Here is a 21,841-nt window from a genome sequence, read left to right as displayed (position 1 = left end):
TCTGAGCTGCACTTGGTTTTGTTCTGTCCTGGGAGTGAATAGGAAGTGGCCAGGGGCTCTGAATGTCTTCTGGAGCTGACATTCAGGGAATATGGAAAGAAATAGTCCCTGAAAGTAGGGGAGAGGTCATGCTAGAGCTACAGCACCCCAGACTTTGGCCTTTGCCCACTGGCGGCTGGAAAAGTGCAAAACATCTGAGATAACGGTCTCTCCTCCCCTCCCCCAGCCTGCCCCTGTGTCACTGGCCCTTAACCCTGCCCATCTTGCCTGTTCTCCAATCAGCACCTGGGGGTGGGCTGGGAGTGTGCCAGGACTATTTCAGCATCTTTTAGGGGTGGTAACAGAGACATAGAGAGGCTGGGAGCCCTGGTGGTGGGGTGAGCCTCTAGCTTGGAGCATACCAGAAGTCGGCTGGAGACAGAACTGGCTGGGCTCATGAATGGGGATTTAGCCATTGAAAAGGTGAGCCCTATACAGGTTCATGGGGGAGGGAGGGTTTATGCCAGGAGCCCTCCCTAAGCTTCCAGAGTTGACAGGAACCTCACACCCCATTGTACAGATGGGAAGACTGAGGCCCAGAGGGGAAGGCAATGACCAAAATCATGCCTATCTCCTGGGGTTGCTCTTGGTCATCCTTCCAGGTTCCCCCCGCACTCTAGAAGCAGGAGCTTTGGGCAGGAAGGGAATATAAGAGAAGGCTGGCTCCATTGGCCTCATGGGAGCTGACCAGGCTGATCATCCCCTGGTGTATCTGTCTAGTGCTTTTTATAGCAGTTGGCTCTCAGGCCTGGGGAGTCTCTGGGTCATCCCCACTGCACAGATTTGGAGACTGAGGCTCAGCAAGTGGGAGCAGCTGTCCAACCTGAGGGCTGAGCTGGGATTGAATTGGAGTGGGACAGACCTTACTTATGATGGTGTGTGGATGGGTGGTGGGGAGGGGAGGGGCTTCCTGACCCACAAATGTCCCCTCCTTGCCCCAGATGGCTTCCTCTGCCAGTCCTATGGGCCCTATTGACAGCCTGGAGCTCTTGGATCTCCTGTTTGACCGGCAGGACGGCATCCTGAGACACGTAGAACTGGGCGAGGACTGGGGCCGCATCGAGGACCAGGTGATAACATATCGTGGACACCCCAGGGCCAGAGCCAAGACTCTGCTCTGCTCTATGCATTTACCACTCACAGTGCGTGATTTTTAGCACAGCATGTTATTGTGTCAAATCTTTCAGCTCCCCTAAGGGGCAGGTAACATCACCTTTTTCTTAAAAGTGGCGAAACTGAGGCCCAGAGAGGGTTGATAACTTGTCCTGGGTCACACAGCAGTTTGGAGTTGGGTTCAGACTTAAACTCGGGGCTCATGCCTCAACATGGTTGGATGCTGTTCCCATGCTCCACGGTTGTGCTCAGGCTCCAACAATGCTGGGACAAGAAGCATTAATGCTTTCCATCTTGCAGAAAGGAAAAGCAAGCTCCAGAGAGGGTCAGGGGCTCACCTAGAGACACACAGCAGTCCAAAGCAAAGCATGAATTAGGCCTCCTAATTCCCACCAGTCCTCTCCGTCCCAACAGGTTTTGCCTGGCCCGGACTCTGATGATTTCCTCAACTCCATCCTGGGTTCTGGAGATTCAGTGCCCAGCTCCCCAACCTGGTCTCCTGCGGCCAGTGACAGTGGCATCTCAGAAGATCTGCCCTCCGACCCCCAGGACACCCCTCCACGTAGTGGTGTGGCTGCCACCCCGTCCAGCTGCCATACCTCAGAGTCTGGCAAGGGACCCTGTCCCTCCTACCCTCCTGGCCCTCCCTGCCCCGCCAGGCACCTTGGGCCAGTGGCCTCTGTGGCCATAGACCTGGGTGAGTCCTTGTCTTTGCTAACTACCCTCACCTTGTCCGGGGAACTGCACATACCTACCCACCCTTTGAGATGGGTATTGGGGGGCTGTTGTGGGCCCATTTTCCAGCTGGTTAGGAGATGAGTCAGAACCGCAGAGCTGAGGTGCAACCCTGGCAGCCTGGCTCTGTCCCGAGACATCAAGCTGGCAATCTCATTTTTGTACCTCCCACCCCTGGGTCATAATAGACACTCAATGAAACAGTGTGAAGTTTAGGGGTTCCCAGGCTTTGGGGTGCTCTTCCTGGATCTGGGGAATAGGCCTGAGGCAGAAGACACCTCCAGCAGGGCATTCTTTGTCTCTTGAGCCTTGCTGTGGGGTGGGAGCTCTTAGTAGTCCCATGGGAGACTTGAGGCTCAGAGAGGTTTAGTCACTTACCCAAGGTCACACAGCTCCGCCCAGTCAGGATTAGAACCAAGGGCTCTCTAACTCTGAGGTCTGTGCTCTCCAGAGCAGCTTACCTATGGTGTGCCAGGTACTTGGTGGGAGGGAATCTCAGGTGAATCAGACCTGGTCCCTGCCCCGATGGGGGAGATAAGACAGATAAGACCAGGTCTTCCGATCTAGCCTCTAATCCTGGGTGATAACGGCTGCTCCCTCCTGGGTTGGCAGTGGGTTCCTGGCAATGTCCTAATGAATTTGGTTTCCATTTTATGGCAGAAGTGAGACTGAGGCACCAGCTGGGGCTCTCCCCTTCAACCTAGGTCTTGGGGCCCCAAGCTATACAGTAAGTCCCTAGCATATCAGGGTTGAGCCTGGGAGCTTTGCTGGAAGAGGCAGGTAGAAACTGGGAGCTCAGGGGAGTTCCCACTGTGGCTCAGTGGTAATGAACCCAACTAGTGTCCATGAGGATGCAGGTTTGATCCCTGGCCTCGCTCAGTGGGTTTAGGATCCGGCTTTGCCATGAGCAGTGGTGTAGGTCTCAGACACAGCTCAGATCTGGCATTGCTGTGGCTGTGGCGTGTGCTGGCAGCTGTTGCTCCTATTCTACCCCTAGCCTGGGAACTTCTATATGCTCTAGGTGCAGGTGTGAAAAAAAAGAAAACAAAAAGGAAACTGGGAGTTCATGGTCCCCCATCTGACCCCCTCCCTGTCTCTATCCCCATGTGCTGTGTGTCAGAGATGTGGAGCCCAGGCCTGTACGCCAAGGAGCAGGCCGAACTGGCTGACTCACCCCCTCGCTGCAACCTCACGGTGAAAGATCTCCTCCTCTCAGGCAGCAGTGGGGACCTGGTAAACCACCCCTACCGACCCCCTGGAGCATCTGAGCTGGGAGGGCACTGGGCTTCATGGTGCCGCAATACCCCAGAGACTGGAAGACAGTCACAGGGGCTGATGTTTGTCCAAGGTCACACCCAGAGCAAGTCAGTGGGTCTGGAGTTCTCTGTCTCCTAGGCTTGGTTGGCACTTTTTACTATAGTGGTAGTTGAAAAATAAAAAAGCTAAAACTTACCAGGCACCTCCTATAAGGTCAGGCATACTTATAAATGCTTTAATATATCCTCTTTTAATTCACAGCAACCCTGAAGGCTCTTATGTTAACATATGAGAAAATGGACACAGAGGGGTTCAGTAATTTGCCCTAGGTTGCACAGCTGCTGCAGGCTCAATCCCTGGACTGGTCAATTGAGCCTATTTTGCCCATTGTACGCTGATGGAGGACTATCTATCTTATTAAGTGCTTCCACTACTGGCAAATCAGACTTAACAGCCCAATTAGTGCTCCCATTTTGCAGACGAGAAAGCCAAGGTGGCCCAGAGAGGTTAAGCCACAAACCGACAGTCACACAGCAAGCATGTGGCTGAGTCAGGGTTTGAACTCCAGTTTGCCTGATGTTCAAAGTTGTCTTGACAACCTCTAAGCAAGACCAGAATGCACCTCTCAACTTGAGAGACATGAGGTGAGCACCAGCTGTATGTTCAGCCTCTGGGGACCTCATGGTCAAGAGAGGACAGCTGACCACTCATGAAAGTGTACCCATAAGGGAGAGAGGCTGGAGGGGCATTGCAGGTCCAGGAAGGCTTCTTGGAGGAGGCAGAGCATCAGCAGTTCTTAAAGGACAGGAAAGGGGTATGACTGCTTTGGACATGCACACTGGCTTTTGTAAGGTCATCAAGCTTATTATTCTGGGTGTGAACCACCTTGGAAAGTGGGAGACCTTTTCCCCATTTTGCAGATGAATACACTGAGGTTTGGACCCTGGAGAGAAAAGGTTAGGCTGATCCACAGCCTGGAATTCTAAGGAATGGAGTTTGATCTGAAGAGCTGCAGGCCACCCCAATCTCCACCTTTATTCCTAAGCCTCCCATTCCATGATGTGACATTTCTAAGACTTGGCACACTGTTGACAGCTTCTTTCATTTTCAATGTTACTGTTTCACAATTTAAACTTAATTAACATTTTTTTGGAGTTCCGGTTGTGGCACAGCAGAAACAGATCTAATTAGGAACCATGAGGTTGCTGATTTGATCCCTGGCCTTGCTCAGTGGGTTAATGATCTGGTGTTGCCATGAGCTGTGGTGTAGGTCGCAGACATGGATCAGATCCTGTGTTGCCGTGGCTGTGGTGTAGGCCAGCAGCCTAGCCTGGGAACCTCCAGATGCCGTGGGTATGGCCCTAAAAAGCAAAAAAATAATTTTTTGAATAGGCACATGCATTCACACAGTCCACATTCCAGAGGTAAAAATGGGTATATGAGGAGAACCACCCCTTACCCCCATTTCCTGGAGGCTCACTTATTTAACCCGTGCCCTGTTTGTTGAATTTTTCTCTTCAGTGTTGCTGATCGCAGTGTGACGAATGTTCAGAGCCCAGAACAATGCCTGGCATGTAGTGGGTGCTAAATACAGAGCTGTCAAATGACTATTAGTGAGCCAAATGAAAAACTTTTATCTGTAGGATCAATTCCTGGATGTGCAATTGCTGGGTCAGAGGGCTGTGCTCTGCATCTTTGGAACTCTAGTGTCAGTTGGGACTATAGCAGATGGATTGATAATTTCTCAGACCTGATGCCTCCTTTCATTTGTCGCTCTCCCTTGCCCCTAAAGCAGTTCTTCTGGTTATCCCACAGCAACAGCATCACTTGGCACCCCCCCACCTGTTGAGACCTGGGACTGGGCACTGCCAGGAGCTGGTGCTGACAGAGGATGAGAAGAAGCTGCTGGCCAAAGAAGGCATCACCCTGCCCACCCAGCTGCCCCTCACCAAGGTGAGTCGGTGAGACCCCTGGATCCAGAGTTGCCCTCTTTCCCACAGTTAGCTGCCCATGAGTCTCACCTTCAGGTCTCTGCGCTAGAATGTTAAGATGTGTCTGTTACCAGAGCCAGAAAAATCATCCTCAAAGCCACCTCAGTGAGGATTCTCTAGCTGGTCACAGTCCCTACCCAGACTGTGGGTATCAATAACTGAGTTTGCCTTTTCAACTTGAAGACCTGAGTCTTGATAACTGGCCCTGGAAAGGGGCTATTCCCACAGATGACCAGAAGGTGGTGCAATCGCACCAGTGCCCAAAGTCTAGTAGCCAGTGATGGACAGGGATTAGGAGCTGGGAAGACAATCAGGACCCAGGACTCCCCTAGAGACTCTGCAAGAATTTAGGGCCATAAAATCTGGTCTTACAGTCATCAGGGGTCTACCCCAAGGACCCTGGGTCTGGGATGGCTCCCTTGGGAAGATAATGGGGTAAAGTTGCAGGATCCATGCAAGAGAGTGGACCTTCCGGACTGACTCAGTTTCCTCCCGTCACTCTGCAGTATGAGGAACGAGTGCTGAAAAAAATCCGCAGGAAAATCCGGAACAAACAGTCAGCCCAAGAAAGCAGGAAAAAGAAGAAGGAATATATTGATGGCCTGGAAACTCGGTAAGACCTGGGGCCTGGGATGCCACACTCGCTGGGGCAGGGGGCAGGCAGGCCTGAGAGAGGGATGCGAAGGGGCTAAGGTCACAGTTTTCAGGACCTGACAAAATTACACTTGTTTCCTTCTCTGGGAGACACTATTTTTCATGTCAGTTTCAAGGATGGAAAATTCCTAGAGGTGGTACAGGACTCAGTTTTGAGGTCCTTTTATTCTCTAGAAGATGTTATGCCAAGAAGGGAAAAGCGATCACCCATCTCGTCCTGGCTCTCTGCTTGAAGATAGGACACTTGGCTCCTTAGTCTGAGCATCACTGATCCTCAGAGTTTTCGTGGCTTCCTTCAGTGGGGGAGAAGGAAGGCAGAACTTCCTCAGCTTAAGAACCGTGCACCCCAATCTTAGCCAATCACCTCTCTCAACTCATTTATGATACCGAGGGATAGGCTTTTCTGTATTCTCTAATAGAAATGTAAAACTTGAGCTTACTTACTTTTTAAACCAGTAGTGATTTTATTAAATGTTATAGATCTATTTGTGTTTTCTATTTCTTTCCGATTTGGCATTGCTGTGACTACAGCTCCAATTTGATCCCTAGCCTGGGAACCTCCATATGCCGCGATGAAGCCCTTAAAAAAAATGTGTATGTTCAGCTGGTTACACATTTTCCTCTCAGCACTGCTTTAGCTGCATCTCACACATTTTGACTTGTACCAATGTCATTACCATTTAGTCCTTATGTCTTCCCTGATTTATACTGTCGATTCTTCTTTATCCCATGAGTTATTTAGGAGGGACTTTTAGTGGCAGAATTTGTTCTCTTCCCTGATTGTGATATAAGGATTAACACATCCCCTTGCCATGATTTGAGTGTTTTGACTCTAGATCTGTGTGGTCTGGGCCAATATCACATTCGTAGATAGATGCAGATGTGAAGGGTGGCCTGGAACCTGGAAACTTAGATGGAGTGATCATCACTGTTTTGTTCCTCAAATGCACTAGTCTACTAAGCTCATAATCAACTTTACTTTCTATCATTCTCCCAGCTGGTCTATGAACTAGGTAGTTGTATCTCCACTTTGCAGACGAGGGGACTAGGGTCAGACAGCAGAGTGGCTCAAGGTCGCAGGGAGGAGGAGAATTGTAACTCGAGTCTCCTTGGACTCTTAGTCACCATGCTACTGTATCTTCTCAAAACATCACTGCCTGAGTTTGGTGTTCCATTCCCAATTCTGAGGACTGAGACTGGAATAAGGCTCTCACACCAATGCAAAGGTGGTACCTAGAGCAAGGCAGAACTGGATTCAAATTCTAGCTTTGTCAGACTTGACAGGCTGGGTTTGGAAGAGTAACTGCCCCTCTCTGGTCTTGGGTTCCAGGCCTGTAAAGTGGGGACTCACAGGGCGATACTAGATAGGCCCGTTGGTGATAGGAATATTCTGAATGTCACTGTGACATTGCCCCTACAGGATGTCAGCCTGCACTGCCCAAAACCAGGAGCTTCAGAGGAAAGTCTTGCATCTTGAGAAGCAGAACCTGTGAGTCTTGGTCCAACCAGGGCAGAGGATGGGGGAGTTCACACTTGAATCCCTTGCAGGGGAGATGGACATGGGGGGACAGCCTGTGTGATGGCAGGACAGAGCAAGGGGTAAGGTGTCCACCTAGAAAGGGGGCAGGCTGCACAGAGGAGGGAATTTGGCTTTCGGCCCTTGAAGGATGTATAAGAGTTCACTAGAGGGAAGGTGCTGCCAGTGGAGGAAAGGGAATATGAATGGCCAAAGGCTAGGAGTGTGATATGTTGGACAATTATTGGGTACATCCACATAGTCAATTTTTATTTAGCATCTACTAGGTGTTGGGCATAATTCTGGACCCTGGGACCCCAATAGTGAGCAAAACAGGCACAGCCCCTCCACTAAAAGATAGTGTAGTGGGAAACATACTCAAGACAAAAATATATAAAACTTCATTCAAATAGAGGTAACCATTGGGAAGAAAAATAAACTAGGGGGAAGGAGCTAGAGAGTGAGAAGGGGGCTATTTGAGGCAGGGAGGTCAGATAAGGTAACACTGGAAATGAGACCCAACAGATAAGAAAGAAGCAGCTACAGAAAGACCTGGTGGGGAAATAGTGTCTTGGTACAGAGGGAACTGCCAGTGCAAAGGCCCTGGGGCAGAAATGCTTGTGTCTAGGAGGAACAACAAGGAGGCTGTGTGGCTGGAGCAGAGTGAGCAAGGAGGAGAGAGGGAGGCAGGGATGTGATGGGTTAGGCTGGGTCACAGGGAGGATTTGGGCTTTTACTCTCACACCCCAGGGAGGTAGGAGCTCTGAGAGGGTCAGGAGAAGTCGACTCAAGTTTCAAAAATTTGGAGCATGAACTCTAGAGGGGACAGGAAAGGTTTGGTGGGACCAGGGGCTGGGGCTGGCATCCAGATGAGTGATCATGGCAACCTGGATGGAGGAGGTGGGGTGGAAGAGAAGTGGGTGGGATGTTCAGTGGATATTTATCAAAGCAAAGAGGGAGGATCTGGGGGAGTTCCCGTCGTGGCTCAATGAAAACGAATTTGACTAGCATCCACGAGGTTGCAGGTTCCATCCCTGGCCTTGCTCAGTGGGTTAAGGATCCGGCGTTGCTGTGAGCTGTGGTGTAGGTTGCAGACATGGCTCAGATCCCACGTTGCTGTAACTGTGGTGTAGGCTGGTGGCTACAGCTCCGATTGGACCCTTAGCCTGGAAGCCGCCATATGCCAGAGGTGCGGCCCTAAAAAAGAGAAAGGCCAAAAAAAATTGTTTTTAATGGAAAAAAAACCCCAAGACAAAGATATACAGATGGGGGAAAAAAAAAAAAAAAGAGCAGCGGGGCCTTGAAGGATGGATGGAATTCAGACCTCAGCCAGGCTGAGTGACCCCAGAAATGGACAGGAAGCCAGATCAAGTTCATGTAGGGCTGAGCCAAGTCTTCCTATTTCCACTAAGGTCCCTCTTGGAGCAGCTGAAGAAACTCCAGGCCATTGTGGTCCAGTCTACCAGCAAGTCAGCTCAGACGGGCACCTGCATAGCGGTGAGTCCTGACCTCCAGCTCCAAGGGGGTCTTTGGCTTTGGCAGAGAGGCCTGTGGGGGGAGGTGAGTGTGAGGAGGAGCATGGCCCTGAGCCTCATCTCCAGCACAATCCAGTCTTCTGGGCCTCAGTTTCCCTGCCTGTAAGATGACTGTGATCACAGGGGAGAGGTAGGGATAGGGTGACCCACCCCCATCTCTGCCAGGTCCTGCTCTTCTCCTTCGCTCTCATCGTCCTCCCCTCCATCAGCCCTTTCGCTTCCAACAAAACCGAGAACCCTGGAGACTTCACACCTGTGCGAGGTAGGTGGACCAGGGGTCGCTCTTCCCTCAAAAGCCCTCTGAGATGCCCCATGGGCACACTCCCCTTGGCTCCCCAGCCCCCATACGGGGTCTCTGGGGGAGGAGGAGGGGACCCTCTCGCACTGCTCCTTGAGACTGGGGGCTAAGGAAAGAAGAGAACCAGCCCCCCCATACCATCCCTCATTATCCCCCAACCCTTGCTCAGTTTTCTCCAGAACTTTGCACAATGACGCCGCATCTCGTGTGGCCCCTGATACTGCACCAGGCTCCGAGGCTCCAGGACCCAGACCCGAGGCTGGTACACTTCAGGAAGGGTCTCCAGGCAGCCCTGGAGGGGACCAGGGATCCAGGGACAGACCAGCTCTAGACAACTCGACGGAGAATCTGGACAACTCAACTCTGGTCCAGGAAAACTCCCTGAAGGAGCTAGACCAGGCCACCCTGCTGGACTGTGCCCCGCCTGAGCCAGCACTCAGCCCAGGGCGTGTGGGGTTGGAGGCAGCAGGGGGGGAGCTGTGAGTACCACAGATACGTGCCCCCAGGCCCCTCTGCTCAGGGGTGCTTCAGGGGGTGCTGTGGTGGACAGGGATGGGCACAGGGATCTGAGGTGAGGGAGAGACCTTGGCGGAGATATCAGGATAGAGATGCACAGACTCAAAGCCACAGACTTGGGGACCCAGGCACATGCAGAAACTGATGCTCATTCACAGACCATAGTGCCCACAAGCCTGAGAAATACACACAGACGCAGGTGCAGAAGGAAACAGGAACACACAGACTGATCCACAGACCCAGCCAGACAGATGTATACACCAGGCCTCAGTAACTCCCTGCCCCGGGACTCTTCTCTGTCCCCTCCCGCACAGGGAGGAAAAAGTTGCCGAGACTGCAGGGACCTTGGCGCCTGAGCACCGGCTAAGCTCTGAACTGGGCAGGCCATGGCCCATAGCCATTCCCGTTTTTCTAAGACCGATGTGACCCTTAATAAAGTATTTTGACAGAATACCACTGTCATGGAGGTGGAGTGGAGCTGAGTTAGAGTCTGGGGCTTCCCAACCCACAGAAGAAGGGACTGGGCCGGGCTACCTTAGAGGAGTGAGGTGTTGGGGTCCATGGCCCCTCCGGCTAGAGTGGCAACAGGAGAGCTGCCAGGGCATCTTCAGCACCTCGGAGAGCGGCTGTGGGTGGAGCGCAGGGTGCGCCAAGAGTGCGAGGTCCTGGTGACTCTGGGGAGCCCTGCCAGACCCTTCAAGGGTGTCCATGGAAGGTCTGGGGCAGCTGCCTTCCTGGGGGTGGGGGGGGTGGGGGGGGCTGCCCACCTTGTTCGTTTTCTGGGTGAGGAGACTGGGGCGTTGGAAGTGATCACAGCTGGGGAGGACTAACCCCAGCTGCACCTGTGCTTTTCCTCGAACCAGTCACCCCTGCCCCACTCGCTTAGTGCAGGTGCCAGAGTTTGCAAATGCAACCCGAAGACATGGCCTCTCGTTGAGGGGCTCACAGCCCAGTAGCACATATTAAAGAATCACATGAATAATAAGTACAAACTGAGGGCTGAGGGAATGTCAGCTGCTAGTAAGGCCCTCCTTCACCTCCAGGACTGGATTGCAGAGTCATCCATGCAAATATCCCAGGGGGTGGTGGGGGTGGGGGTCATACAGTCCTGCCCCCAGGAACTAGGACCTGGAGCAAGGTTGTGGACATTAAACACAGACTCAGATGCAAGAAACATTGCTTTTTATTGCATTAAAGGCTTTTCTGGAAGCCTGGAGGAAGCCAGGTGGCCTCATCTCTTTCTCCCTCCAGCCCCAAAGGCAGTGCAAGCCTCTATTGCCTGTCCTGGCATGATGTTTGGCTCCTAAATGGTGACTCTGCCTCCCTTCCCTCCTGGAGGGACTGTGAGGCGATTCTGGGGTAGGCAAGAGATGGGGAGTGTGAGGGTCCAGAGGGCAGAGGGGGCCAATTCCTGTTTAGGCTGGAAACCAGAGAGGGCCTGGCCACACCTCCCAAAAACATCCTGAGTCAGGGCTGGGGCCTGAGGGTGGAGCAGGTGTCAGGAGTGTCAGCTCCAAGGTTAGGCCCAGGGCAGGGATGCCCCTTGCCAGGCCCCCTCCGGAGGCCCCAAGCTAAGGGAGGTGTAACGGGGGCCTGGAGCCCAGCTCTCAGAGCCCTGAGGTCTCCCCACAAGGGCAGAGACGAGTAATAAAGTGAGACAGTAGGTTAAAAAAAAAAAAAAGATTCCATGGTTTCTACAAAAAAGCCCCGCCCTCCCCAGGCCCCGGGGGTCAGCTGGGAATCACCTCCGCCTTCGCTCTTTTGGGGGGCTTGTGGGGGGAAGGACTGTCCAGCTGCTCCCTTTTGGGGCTGGTGGGCCCGGAGCCGTTGTGCTGGGCGCAGGGCTCTGTTTTGGGCTCCTGCTTGGTGCTGGCTGGTGCTGGGCAGTTGAACTGGGCGGGAGCCTCCTCCTTGGGCTCCAGCTTGGGGGCGGGTGGGCGGGGCAGTGGTGGCAGCGCCCTCTCTAGGACACGGGGGCCGTCCCAGGCCGGGATCTCCAGGCCCAGGTGCTTCATGAGCCGGGTCATGACCTCATCTACGTAGCCGTGGATACGCAGGTCTGCATGGCGGTCCTGCAGGGGTGGGGATGGTCAGACGGAGGGGGAGGGCTTGTGGGGATCTGAGGTGCTGTCAGGGGTTAAGGGTGGGGTCTGGCACATACGTGCTTGGTGGGCTGAAGGTTGACAATGACCAGCCGGCCCCCCCGGCGTTTGGTGGCGAGCGGCAGGTTCCCGCTGGGCCGGATTTGCAGGGAGGTGCCCAGCGTGATGGACAGGTCGGCGTTCCTGGGGCAGGGAGGCGGGATTAGGCTGAGCCCCTTGGCCAGGATCTGTCGGGCCCCCATCCTGCCCCAGAAGGCTGGGGGCAGGGTGATCTCCAACACACACACTCCCCTACCCTTGCTCAAACTTCCCTGCTGCTGCCAACACACTCAGGCTGGCCCTGGGAGGTCGATTCACAGGGCATCCATCTCTGCTTGGATGTCCTGCCCCAGCTGCTTCCCTTTTGCAGGAGCCACCTCCCCACCACTGTCCGGCAGAGGTAGGGTTGCTGATGTGGGTGGCACCTTCCACACTTGGACTTCTGGCTGCTCAGTCATTTCCTGGCTGGGCAGCATGGACAAAGGAGTCAACTTGCTACTGCCTTGTCTGTATAATGAGCCCCAGGCAGCACCCACCGGGGGCTGTGGTGAGGATGGGGTGTGAGGGCTCAGTACCTAGGAGTTGCCGTTACTACAGCAGAAGCAAGGCCCAGACAGGAATCCTTCCCTGATGTGCCTGGAGCTGACTGTTTCTGCCCCTCTCCCACCTGCCCGCCTCCCCCTGGGCTGGGCTGGGGTCAGACCTGCTGGCCTCGTCAGCGAGGGTGAGGTCTCGGTCAGGCAGGGCATCCTCCCAGTCTAGGATGGTGTCTCTCAGCTCCCCCCTGTGATGGAGGGTGGGGAGTCAGCAGGGAACTCGGAGCCTCTCCTGGGGTCCAGGGAATGGGAAAGGGCCACTCACCTGCAGGCCCGTAGCCCCCTTGACTTGGCCACGGTGCAGAGGCGGCCAGTAGCCTTCAGGCCCATGCTCCCCACCACGGTGTCCCGGACGTATTGCCTGTGTTAGGGGAGGAAGGAGTCAGACTACCACCTGTTGCCGGATGCCCACCTGGGTGGCTCTTGCTTTTTGCAGGGAACTGTGCTCCCAGGGAAGCAGGGGCCACATGACCAGTATCTAAGCATGAGGGGACATCTGGTAAACCCGGCATGGAGGGCAGAGGGGGCCTCCCACAAAAGAGCCAGCCTGGCTGCTTTGAAAGACCCATAGCTTGGAAAACAGAGAAAGTCAAGAACTGTTCCACAAAAAGGAGAATAATGGGGCCTTCCTGCCATGGCGCAGTGGGTTAAGAAGCTGACCTCAGCAGCTCGAGTTGCAGTGGAGGTGCAGGTTTGATCCCTGGACTGGTACAGTGGGTTAAAGGATCCAGCATTGCTGTAGCTGTGGTGTAGGTCACAGCTGTGGCTCAGGTTCAGTTCCTGGCCCAGACTTCCATACGCCACAAGTGTGGCCATAAAATTAAAAAAAAAAAAAAAAAAGAGTTTCCATTGTGGCTTAGCAGTAACAAATCTGACTAGTATCCCTGAGGATGCAAATTCGATCCCTGGCCTCACTCAGTGAGTTAAGGATCCAGCGTTGCAGTGGGCTGTGGTGTAGGTCACAAACACAGCTTAGATCTGGCATTGCTGTGGCTGTGGTGTAGGCTGGCAGCTTCAGTTCAGATTCAACCCCTAGCCTGGGAACCTCCATATGCCCCATGTGTGGCCCTAAAAAGACAAAAAAAAAAGAGAGAGCGAGGGAGACTAAAGAGATGGGACAGTGGCATACAAAGTGTGACTTTGGATCCTGGACCAGGGGAGAAACAGCAACAGTGGGAGCCCTGGGAATCTGGACTGGGTATTGAATAATTCTGTTCCGTGGTTTTTACATTTCCAAACTTTAGTAACTGCATTGTGGTCGTGGAAAAGCATACTCTGGCTTGTGGGGGATAAATGTCTTAAGGGTTCAAAGGGCAAAGAATAAGGAAATCTGCTCCCTTGAAGAGTACAGCAAATCCTAATAACACAGAAAGAGAAGGAGAAATAAGTTGTGGCAAAATGGTAACACCGGATCTGGTGTTGCTGTGGCTCTGATTCAACCCCTAGCTTGGGAACTTCCATATGCCTCAGGTGCCGCCCTGAAAAGCAAAAACAAAAACAAAAAACAAAAATGGTAACATTGGTAAATCTAGGTTGGGGTCAGCAAACTATGGCCCCAGAGACCAAATCTGCCCCTCTGCTTCCCATTTTTGTAAAGTTTTATTAGCACGTGGCCACACCCATTCCTTTATGTGCTGTCTATGGTGGCTTTCCTGCTACAAGTGCAGAGCCAGTGGTCATCACAGAGAGTCTGGCCCAAAGAGCTGAAAATATTTACCATCCAACCCAGTATAGGAAAAGTTTGTGACCCTTGGTATAGGTGAAATATGAGTTCATTGTACAGTTCTGGTGAGTTTTCCACAGGTTTGAAATGTTTCAAAATAAATTTACAGAGAAAAATGTTTTTAAAGTTGGGTCCCCGCATGTGCTCTGGTCTCAGAGATTCCACCTGCAGGGAAGCCACGTGTACCCCTTATCTCTGAGTTTTTCCCACCTGTAAGGCTGCTCACCCAGCAGCAGGAGACTCGCCCAGAGCCCATGTTCTGGGAAGAGCTCTGGCTCAGCCTTCTCAGAGCTGGGGTCCCACCCCATCACATCCATTTATGGGCTGAATGGCATCTCCCAAGTGCTTTGGAATGTGACCTTATTTGGAAATAAGGTCATTACAGATGTACTGGGTTAAGATGAGGTCACATTATGGAGTTTCCTGATAGATCAGCAGGTTAAGGATCCGGCATTATCACTGCTGTGGCTCGGGTTGCTGCCGTGGCTTGGATTGGATCCCAGGCCTGGGGACTTCTGCATGCATGGGTGTGGCCAAAAAAAAAAAAAAAAAAGATGAGGTCACATTAGAATAGGGTGGCCCTAATCCATTCTGATGGTGTCCTTATAAGAAAAGGACAGCCATAAAAAAGAACAAAATAATGCCATTTGCAGCAACATGGATGGTCCTACAGACTCTCATACTAGTGAAGTAAGTCAGAAAGAGAAAGACAAATACCATATGATATCACTTATATATGGAATCTAATATATGGCACAAATGAACCTTTCCACAGAAAAGAAACTCAAGGACTTGGAGAACAGACTTGTGGTTTACCAAAGGGGGAGGGGGAGGGAGTGGGATGGCCTGGGAATCTGGGGTTATTAGATGCAAACTATTGCCTTTGGAATGGATAAGCAATGAGATCCTGCTATATAGCACTGGGAACTAATATCTAGTCACTTATGATGGAGGATAATGTGAGAAAAATAATGTATATATGTATTTGTGACTGGGTCACTGCTATACAGTAGAAAATTGACAGAACACTGTAAACCAACTATAATGGAAAAAAATCATTTAGAAAAAAAGAAAAAGAAAAAAAGAAAAGGAGACACAGACATACAGGGAGATGGAAACATGACAACTCTACAGCCAGGGAAGGCCAAGAATGGTCAGAAACCACGAGAAGCTGGAAGAAGCAGGAAGGATCCTCCCTGACAGGTTTTGGAGGGAATGGCCCTTCCAACATCTTGTTTTAGGGCTTCTAGCTTCCAGAGCCCTAAGACTATCAGTTTCTGTTAAGTTACTCAGTTTGTGGTAGTTTTTTATAGCAGCTATAGGACAGGAATACACCTCCTCAGGAGGAGGATGTGCCCCCAGGTCTCATCCTGGGAAGGTCACACCCTCGTCTCTGGAAGCATCAACTCACAAGGCCCTTTTGTAGAGCCCAACCTCAGTGGTCCATGCCTTGTGTCCCCGCCCCCACCCTCAGTGGCACTCACGTCTTACACTTGACACATTCTTCTACGAACATGTTTCCATGAAGCTCTGCCAGCTTGTCCCTGTGGGAGGACAAGGAAGAGGCTTAGTAGAGGAGCAAGGTCCCCAGATCCCAGGCCAACTGAGATCCAGAGGGCTCAGGGCTGGAATCCCCCTAGGACCAGGATCAGGGGATCCCGATTCTCTAGATGTGCCAGGAGGCACTGACAGCCACAGCTGTGCGCCAAGCACTTTCTGGGTCACCTGGCTGAATGGCCACATTGGCCTTGGGATGGAGGGGCTGTTTATTTGCCAGATGGGGAAATCCAGGCTGGGACAGAGGGACAGCCTGCCCAAGGCTAAGTGGGGCTGGATGCCAGATGCACCTGGGGAAGCCGGATCGCACATGCAGCCCATCCACGTTCTGGCTGACCAGGAAGCGGAGGAGGCCCACGCGCTCCAGCTGCACCAGTGCCATGTGGGTCTTCGTGGGCCTCGCGTTATCGAAGGTGGTGTCGAACTTGGGGGCCAGGCCTCGCTCCTCCATTGTCCAGACGCCATGGGGACCCCTGAGGTGGCAGGTGGGAGAGACATGGTGGGGAGGGGGAGAGGGGGATAGAGAAACAGAATGGGAGATAGAGGGACACACAGAGGCAGAGAAAGAGAATCAGAAAGAGGCAGACAGAGAGAAACATAGACAAAGAGCAAGGAAGAGGGGAGAGAGGAGGGAGACCATGGTATATAATGGCAGGAATTAATTATTCAATTCAACCAACACTTACTGCTGCTACACTGAGCCTGGCCCTGTGCGGAGTGATGCTGGGGCCCTAGTGGACCCAGGCCCTGCCCTCAAGGAGTCCTTGATCTTGTGGGGAGAGACATAGGTGGACACAGACATTCCAGCCCTGTGGGGCTGGGGCAGAGGGAGGAACCCAGGGCAGCGGTGGCCAGTGCAAGCAGTGAGGGCTCTTTGTGGGACTGTGGGAGGGCTTCCTGGAGGAGGCTGAGTTGTCTCTAAACAGAGAGGAAAGGGCAGGGCAGTTCAGACAGAAAGGGTAAGCAAAAGCCACGGGGCTGGTAACAGTCTGTGAGTGGTCTGAGGGCTGCTGTGGGAGCAGCAGGTGCTGAAGGTGGAGAGCGGACCCAGGGTTGGGTCAAAAATGGCTTCGATTTCCAGGCTGAAGTGCTTGGAACTCTCCTATGTGGCAATGGGGAGCCATGGCAGGTTATGGAAGGGGGATGAGATTCACACCTTAGAGCTTCAACATTCCTCCAAAAACAAGAATCTGCTCTTCTGCTGTGAGGGTCTGTGCTGGGGGCCTAAGAGGCCTTAAAAAAAGAGTATGAGTGCAATAGGCCTGCCTATGGGATAGGGTTACAAACTCAGCACCTACAGGGGTCATCAGTTTGGGACCTCTGCTTTTCAGCAACAAGACTTGTCTAACACAGGCTGAAAGAGAAGAAGTTAAACATTCTCTGGCCTCGCACTCTCATCTACAGGTGAGGAAAGCTGAGGTCCAGATGGTTAAGCCACCTGCCCCCCCAGGTCTGATAGAAAAATATTTGTGGAAATTCCCATGTGGTGCAGCGGGTTAAGGATCCAGTGTTGCTGCAGCTGTGGCACAGGTTCCAACTGTGGCACAGGTTCGATCCCTGGCCTGGGAAGTTCTATGTGCCTCAGGTGTGGTATATGTGTGTTTGTATGTGTGTGTATATATATATATATATACATGTATATATGTATTTGCAATGAGTATGGAGCTAATTGTCTCTGATATCAATTCTCCCCTTCTCTTATGGTAATATGTTTAGCCATGCACTATGAGCACAGATCAACTACATTACTAATTGCAGCACCCCTGCAACTAGGCATGGTCAGGTGACCAAGTTCTGGCCAATGGGGTTGTTGTGGAATGTTGGGTGTAATATAAAGGGACATGCTCCAAAAGGAGGGGTCTTTCCCATCCCCAACACCCCAGGGGACTGATGGATCACCCCAGACTCAGCGAGAGGGAAGGCAGCAAGAGGGGTTCTGATGCCTGGGCATCTATGAGCTCACAAGGAAGCCCTTGGCAGCGTGGCAGGCTCTGCCTCAACTTCCCTTGCGTGCCCACAGACCTGAAGTCGGGGATGCCTGAAGCGGTGCTGATGCCCGCGCCTGTGTGGAACACCACGTTGGAGGACTGCCAGACCAGCTGTGCCAGCTCCCATACCTTCTGCTCCAATTCCTCAGGGGGGTCAAACACCTGTTGGGTGAGAAAGAGCAGGAAGGTGGGGTCAAAACATGTCCCGCAGTGGCAAGGTCACAAGCCACAGACTGAACTGCTCTGCCTTACCCAGGAACAGGAGAATGGATGGGAAAGGGCAGCTTGTCCTCATGTTCTTCCTCTGCCCAGAGCCCTCCAGGGTTCCCATCCCCCTGAGGGTAAAAGCCCAAGTCCTCCCCGAGGCCCACGAGGCCCTGCACAACCTGCCCCAACTCCCCCCATTTCTCCCTCTGTTGCAGTCACAAGGGCCTCCTCACTATTCCTCCAACTTTCCAGGCTTGGTCTGGCCTCAGGGCCTTTGCACAGGCTGTGCCCTCTGCCTGGAATGCCCTTTGCCCAAATACCCACATAGCTCCCTCTTCACTCTTCCCAGTCTTGGCTCAAGAGTCATCTCATTTGCACACTCATGATCATAGCAGCATTATTTGCAATAGCTAAAATATGAAAGAAACCCTAATATCCATCAACAGTCGAATGGATATTAACAAATGTGGTCTGGAAGTTCCTGTTGTGGCTCAGTAGTAACAAACCTGACTAGCATCCATGAGGACGCCAGTTCAATCCCTGGCCTCACTCAGTGGGTTAAGGATCTGGAGTTGCCATGAGCCATGGTGTTGGTTGCAAACACGGCTCAGATCCTGCATTGCTGTGGCTGTGGCCTAGGTCGGCAGCTGCAGCTCTGATTGGACCCCTAGCTTGAGAACTTCCATACGCTGCTGGTGTGGCCCTAAAAAGTAAAAAAAGAAAAAAGAAAAATAAATGTGGTCTATACATACAGTGGAATATTATTCAGCCTGCAAAAGGAAGAACATTCTGACACATGCTACAATATGGATGAAACTTGAGGACATTATGCTCAGAGAATAAGCCAGATAAAAAACCACAAATACTGTATCATTTCACTTATGGGAGGTCCCTAGAGGAGTCAGACTCATAGAGAAAGTAGATGGTGGGTGCCAGGGCGTGGGGGAGGGAGATGGAGAGTTAGTGTTTAATGAGAACATTAGGAAGATGAAAAAGCTCTGGAAATGGATGGTGGTGATGGTTGTATAACATTATAAATGTATTCAATACTGCTGAAATGTAGTCTTAAAATAGTTAAGAAAGTAAATTTTATATTGCGTATATTTTATGAGTATTTTTTAAATTGGGGGAAAAATAGTCATTTTCAGTGATGGCTCCCTGGCCACCTGGTTTCAATGCAGCCCTCAGCTCTTCTTATCTGCTTTGCTTTTCTCCCTAGCTCTTACCACCATCTGGTTTCTTTTTATTCTTTTCTTTTTTTTTGGCTGCAACACAGCATATGGAAGTTCCCTGATTAGGGATCCAATCCAAGCCACAGCTCCAGCAAGGCAGGATCCTTAAACTGCTGTGCCACAGCAGGAACTCCCCACTATCTGATTTCTTATACTTATTTGCTGCTCATCTGTCTTGTTCTGTGATGTGGCTCCAGGTTGGAGAAAGTGTCTGGTATAAGGTAAGTACTTGAATGTTTGTGGAATAAAGTGAAAAACACCCAGGAGGGGAGAGTGGGGCTGCACATCATCTAAGAGCTCACTGATGCCTGACTCAGAATGAACGAGCCAGCCTTTGTGGGAGGGGGGCAATCTTCTCCCCAGTTTACAGAAGGGGAAAGGAAACCCAGAAAGAAGTGACCCAGCCAAGGTCTCAGCGTACGGAGGGACTTCTTTTCAGCGTGGTTGGAGGAGTGTTTCTGATACATCCTCCAGGTTCCTCCCCAGGTCAAAACCCTTCCGCATCACCCTTAGTGTCAACTCCCCAGCCTGGCACTTGAGGCCCATCCTGGCCTCCTTCTGGAAACCTCTTTGATCTAATCTGCTCTCTAAGTTTATTTCCATCCCACCCCCCCCACCCCCGCTTTGCCCGATTAGTGCATTCTGCCTGGATATACATTGGGTGCTCCCTTATCAGAACTTGAGGACCACCCCATCGCTGGTCCTTCCCCGAGTCCCAGCCTAACCGACCCAGAGCTGGGCGTGTTCGCTTCCCCGGCCGCGCTGGGGCGTCACTTCCCGCCCCCTCCTCATTGGGAAGTCCCTCCCATTATCTAGCCTCAGTGTCTCCTGCTATTCCCACAATTCCCCGCTGCCGGTAGGCCCCGCCCAGCCCACGGCCCTGGGGGTGGCTGTCGGGATCCCGCCGCGCTCACCTCGGGGAGACCGCACTTGCCCTTGTCTGCGTACGGCGACAGCCCAGCCGCATAATTCACCGACATCCTCACCGCCCCAACGGGAACAATAAAGTTTCCCTTGTTGTGGCCGCTTCCGCCGGAAATGGGGTGGGACGGGGAAGGAGGAGCCGCATTCCCATCCACCGCACCTGGCGTCTCCTTCCAAGACGCATGCGCCTCGGACGGACGCTGTGGTCGCCATATTAACTGATGGCAAAAGGAGACCTGCTTCCAGTATCTGCTTCGTAGCGTATGCTGGGCATGTAGCGGGTGGTGGGAAAAAGGCTGTCTAGTGACCGGGCTGGAAACTGGGGGATAGCCGACGTGAGAGTTCTCTAGTCGCCTCTAAAGCGAGGGGCACGAAGATCAGTGCCCTTTTCCCCTTTTCTCACAAATGAGTAAATTGACGTTCCCCTTACTCGCCCTCCACTCTTGCAGAACAGAGCTTGAGAGAAGGGAGCCGGGACTCATGCTCCCAATCCAAGGTTCTTTCCCCTGAAAATTTCAGAATTTTCTAAATTTACAAATGTACGGTACCTGTGCGTCGTGGGGGCAATTTGGGGCCTCACTAAGGGAAGGTTGAGGACGCCACTCTTAAGATACTTGGACATTATCTAGGTGGGCGATAATCACTCAGCAGGACAGGTCTCGACTGCACCAAGAAAATGGAGAAACTGCTTCCGGTCACTGGGGCTGGTGGCCTTTAGGACTCATTTAAGAAATGTATTGCACAGCCACTAGGGGGACGCTGGAGAACAAACGCAGCATTTCATGACCTAGCAATGGTGACTTAGTGTGACCTGTGTGTAATGAGGGCATTGAGCAAGGAAGGAGCTCTGGCGGAGGCAGCTGACCCTTCCTGACAACCAGGAAGGCTTCCTGGAGGAGGAAATGTTTCACTAAAGATCTGAACAGTGAGTACAAGTGAGGTGGGGAAAATCAGCCAATTGGGGCTGACAGGAGGTACAGAAAGAGGGCTCCTGGCAGAGGAACAGCAAGTCCAAAGGATGGGAAGAGCAGAAGAGGGTGGCTCTTTCCAGAAACTGAAATCTGCCCAGTGATGTTAGGGAAAAACATCCATGTCTTCCTGCCAAAGCCTGGTGGCCAACAGACAGGCCCGCTGCCAGTCTGTCTCCTCCCTCTGCTCATCCCCTACCATTGGGGGTGGCTGCCTGTTCAGAGCTGATCAGGTGTCAGAGCTGAGTGCTGGAGCTGCTGGTGTGAGCTCGTGGCCCCGCTGGAGCAGGTAACCAGAGCCGGCAGTGGACACGGTGGCCTGGTGCTGGAGTCAGTGGAGCTGCAGAAGGTAGGGGCAGAGGAGATGAGGGAGGCCTGGGCTGGAGGCTCCCCTTAGGGCCTCAGGCCCCTTGCCCCCGGGCACTGGCATATGGGAGAATGGAGGGCTGGTGTATGCCCCAGCTATGCTGAGGCAATAGGCACCCAGACACACACACACACACACACCCATTCATGGGTGCACTTTGCACTTCTCAGCCTTTTGCCCTGGTTAGGGTACATCCCTTCTTTTCCTGCTGCTGCTGCTCAATATCCTGTCCAGCCATCAGGCCCTGTTTATATATCAACACCTCCTCCAGGAAGCAGCTCCCTAGACGCCTCTTGCCCCCAAGCCCACAGATTCCCTCCTGCCCCAGCAACTTGTGAACTTCTCTCGTGGGTGTCATTTACACCCTGCTCTGGGTGTGATTGAGTCCTTTAGACAGGAGTAAAGAAAAAGAGTGGGTGGGTGGTGAGTGGGTACATTGATTAAATGGGGTGAATTGAAGGAATGAGTGAATGGATGGGTAGTA

At 52.4% G+C, this 21,841-nt stretch overlaps 3 protein-coding genes across 5 annotated transcripts in view; 2 read left to right on the top strand and 1 right to left on the bottom strand.

Moving 5' to 3' along the window:
- The first annotated feature begins 359 nt into the window (after positions 1–359).
- CREB3L3 (cAMP responsive element binding protein 3 like 3) lies at positions 360–10,200 on the top strand. The gene is made up of 10 exons (XM_047774446.1): positions 360–462; positions 981–1,109; positions 1,567–1,849; positions 3,008–3,120; positions 4,960–5,097; positions 5,642–5,748; positions 7,210–7,278; positions 8,718–8,802; positions 9,006–9,102; positions 9,308–10,200. The coding sequence occupies exons 1-10, from the start codon at positions 436–438 to the stop codon at positions 9,619–9,621; spliced, it is 1,362 nt and encodes a 453-aa protein (XP_047630402.1). The 5' UTR covers positions 360–435; the 3' UTR covers positions 9,622–10,200.
- Positions 10,201–10,819: 619 nt separating this feature from the next.
- On the bottom strand, positions 10,820–20,150 carry SIRT6 (sirtuin 6). Of its 3 annotated transcripts, XM_047777495.1 has the most exons (9): positions 20,013–20,137; positions 17,694–17,821; positions 15,962–16,144; positions 15,599–15,658; positions 12,657–12,752; positions 12,499–12,579; positions 11,816–11,939; positions 11,616–11,726; positions 10,820–11,311 (listed from the first exon to the last, which is right to left on the bottom strand). In XM_047777495.1, exons 1-9 carry the CDS (start codon positions 20,076–20,078, stop codon positions 11,174–11,176), a joined length of 987 nt encoding a protein of 328 aa, XP_047633451.1. In that variant the 5' UTR covers positions 20,079–20,137; the 3' UTR covers positions 10,820–11,173. The 3 variants fall into 3 exon arrangements, with proteins under 3 accessions (XP_047633451.1, XP_047633450.1, XP_047633449.1); XM_047777494.1 differs by having other exon boundaries at positions 10,820–11,726; positions 17,789–17,821; positions 20,013–20,150; XM_047777493.1 differs by having other exon boundaries at positions 10,820–11,726; positions 20,013–20,146.
- A 71-nt stretch (positions 20,151–20,221) lies between these two features.
- ANKRD24 (ankyrin repeat domain 24) overlaps positions 20,222–21,841 on the top strand; it is a 28,224-nt gene continuing 26,604 nt past the window's right edge. The window contains exon 1 of the mRNA XM_047777492.1: positions 20,222–20,947. The gene's annotated coding sequence lies outside the window, so the exon portion shown is untranslated. The remainder of the gene's footprint in view (positions 20,948–21,841) is intronic.

The sequence above is a fragment of the Phacochoerus africanus genome, chromosome 4, assembly GCF_016906955.1.
Source record: "Phacochoerus africanus isolate WHEZ1 chromosome 4, ROS_Pafr_v1, whole genome shotgun sequence".
In the NCBI taxonomy this organism is placed as follows: domain Eukaryota; kingdom Metazoa; phylum Chordata; class Mammalia; order Artiodactyla; family Suidae; genus Phacochoerus; species Phacochoerus africanus.
Note: the sequence above shows the minus strand (reverse complement) of the source record. Positions and strands in the feature narration are given on the sequence as shown.